General features: G+C 46.0%; 1 protein-coding gene across 1 annotated transcript in view; it reads right to left on the bottom strand.

Annotated features, from left to right (window-relative positions):
• Window positions 1-5: 5 nt before the first annotated feature.
• LOC119588317 overlaps window positions 6-1,505 on the bottom strand; it is a 4,559-nt gene continuing 3,059 nt past the window's right edge. Inside the window, exons 2-3 of the mRNA XM_037937009.1 lie at window positions 362-635; window positions 6-43 (exon numbers count right to left, since the gene is read on the bottom strand). Coding sequence (XP_037792937.1) covers window positions 6-43; window positions 362-635 — 312 coding nt within the window. The remainder of the gene's footprint in view (window positions 44-361; window positions 636-1,505) is intronic.

Below are 1,505 nucleotides of genomic sequence, written 5' to 3'. Positions count from 1 at the left end.
TCACCTTAATCATCACTTGTTTTATTGTCCATAATGCTGTATCCTTAAATTAAGATTATGGGTTAGTTGTCCCTAACAGATCACTTACCACTCTCGGAGGATTCCGATTCTTTTTCAGTCTAGGGGAGATACAATGAACCGCTAGTTCCCATACACTTAGACTCCTACAAAGTCGTGCTTTCATCCGAGCAAGTAGGAAGTGAACTGCTAGTTACTAGCGTCACTCCGGAGCTGGAGTCTGATGAAACCTAACTCGAGGGAAGGTAAACAGAGCCACTGCTCTGACCCAGTTCCGTAGGACTAGAGTTTGAAAATGTGCTTCCAGCTGGTGAAGTGCCAAGTGAACCGCCAGCTTTCTAACCCCTCTCTTCTGAGGAGGAGTCCTCTGCTGTGTTTTCATTTTTGGATAAGTCGACTGAACGGCCGGCTTCCAGATCCTTTTCCGTGGAGCAGGATACAATTGTCTGTGCCACATCCTCGGATAAGTCGACTGAACGGCCGGCTTCCAGATCCTTTTCCGTGGAGCAGGATACAATTGCCTGTGCCACATCCTCAGATACGTCGACTGAACGGCCGGCTTCCAGATCCTTTTCCGTGGAGCAGGATACAATTGCCTGTGCCACATCCTCGGATAAGTCGACTGAACAGCCGGTTTCCTGATCGTTTTCCGTGGAGCAGGATTTACCTGCTTGTACATCACACACAGAAGTGTTGACTAAAGCGCCAGTTTCATCATTTTCCATGGGGTTGGATGTTAGAAGAGGTGACTTTCCAGCCTCGAGATGCGAAACGTCATCCTGATTTTAGGGAGAAACTGCAGGAGTCGAACTTTTCCTGCAGAGTTTCCTCCACACTCCAACGAACAGAGAAGAAATGCCTCCCAGCCCAGAAAGTTAATTCTGCCAGGCAGCTTTCCGTTTGATAGTTGACTTCAGAACTGACAAATAGGTCCACTCCTCATTTTCTTTGGGGTTGGAGCCTAGATGAGGTGACTTTCCAGCCTCGAGAAGCGAAACGTCATCCTGTTTCTGGGGAGAAACTGCAGGAGTCGAGTATTTCTCGTAGAGTTTCCACCACACTCCAAACAACAGAGACGGAATGCCTCCCAGCATAAAGAGGCAGATGTAATACTACAAACTCCGCCATTGCCAGAGAGACTTCTGTTCGATAACTGACTTCAGAAGGGAGAAATATTTCTACTTCTTGTCCAGTAGATCGTCCAGGTTAGCGCTAGAGTTCCAAAAGTAGGAAAGAATGGATTTTCCGAGGGCCTCCGACTAGAATTAAATTTGTTCACAGAAGATACTGGCAAGAGCGTCCAAGATCTTTTAATAGATAGATGGACTTGCCGAGTAAAACTGTGACCTGATTTCCTCTTCTAGTCTGCGGATCCGGGAATCTAAGAATACGTGCTCTATAACTCGTGATTTTAATGTATTCATAACTAAGATTATTATTTTATTGATCTTTTGAGCCTAGATACGAGCTCGGGAAAATTGGTAATG

This window comes from Penaeus monodon, chromosome 23 (assembly GCF_015228065.2).
Source record: "Penaeus monodon isolate SGIC_2016 chromosome 23, NSTDA_Pmon_1, whole genome shotgun sequence".
Classification (NCBI taxonomy): Eukaryota; Metazoa; Arthropoda; class Malacostraca; order Decapoda; family Penaeidae; genus Penaeus; species Penaeus monodon.
Note: the sequence above shows the minus strand (reverse complement) of the source record. Positions and strands in the feature narration are given on the sequence as shown.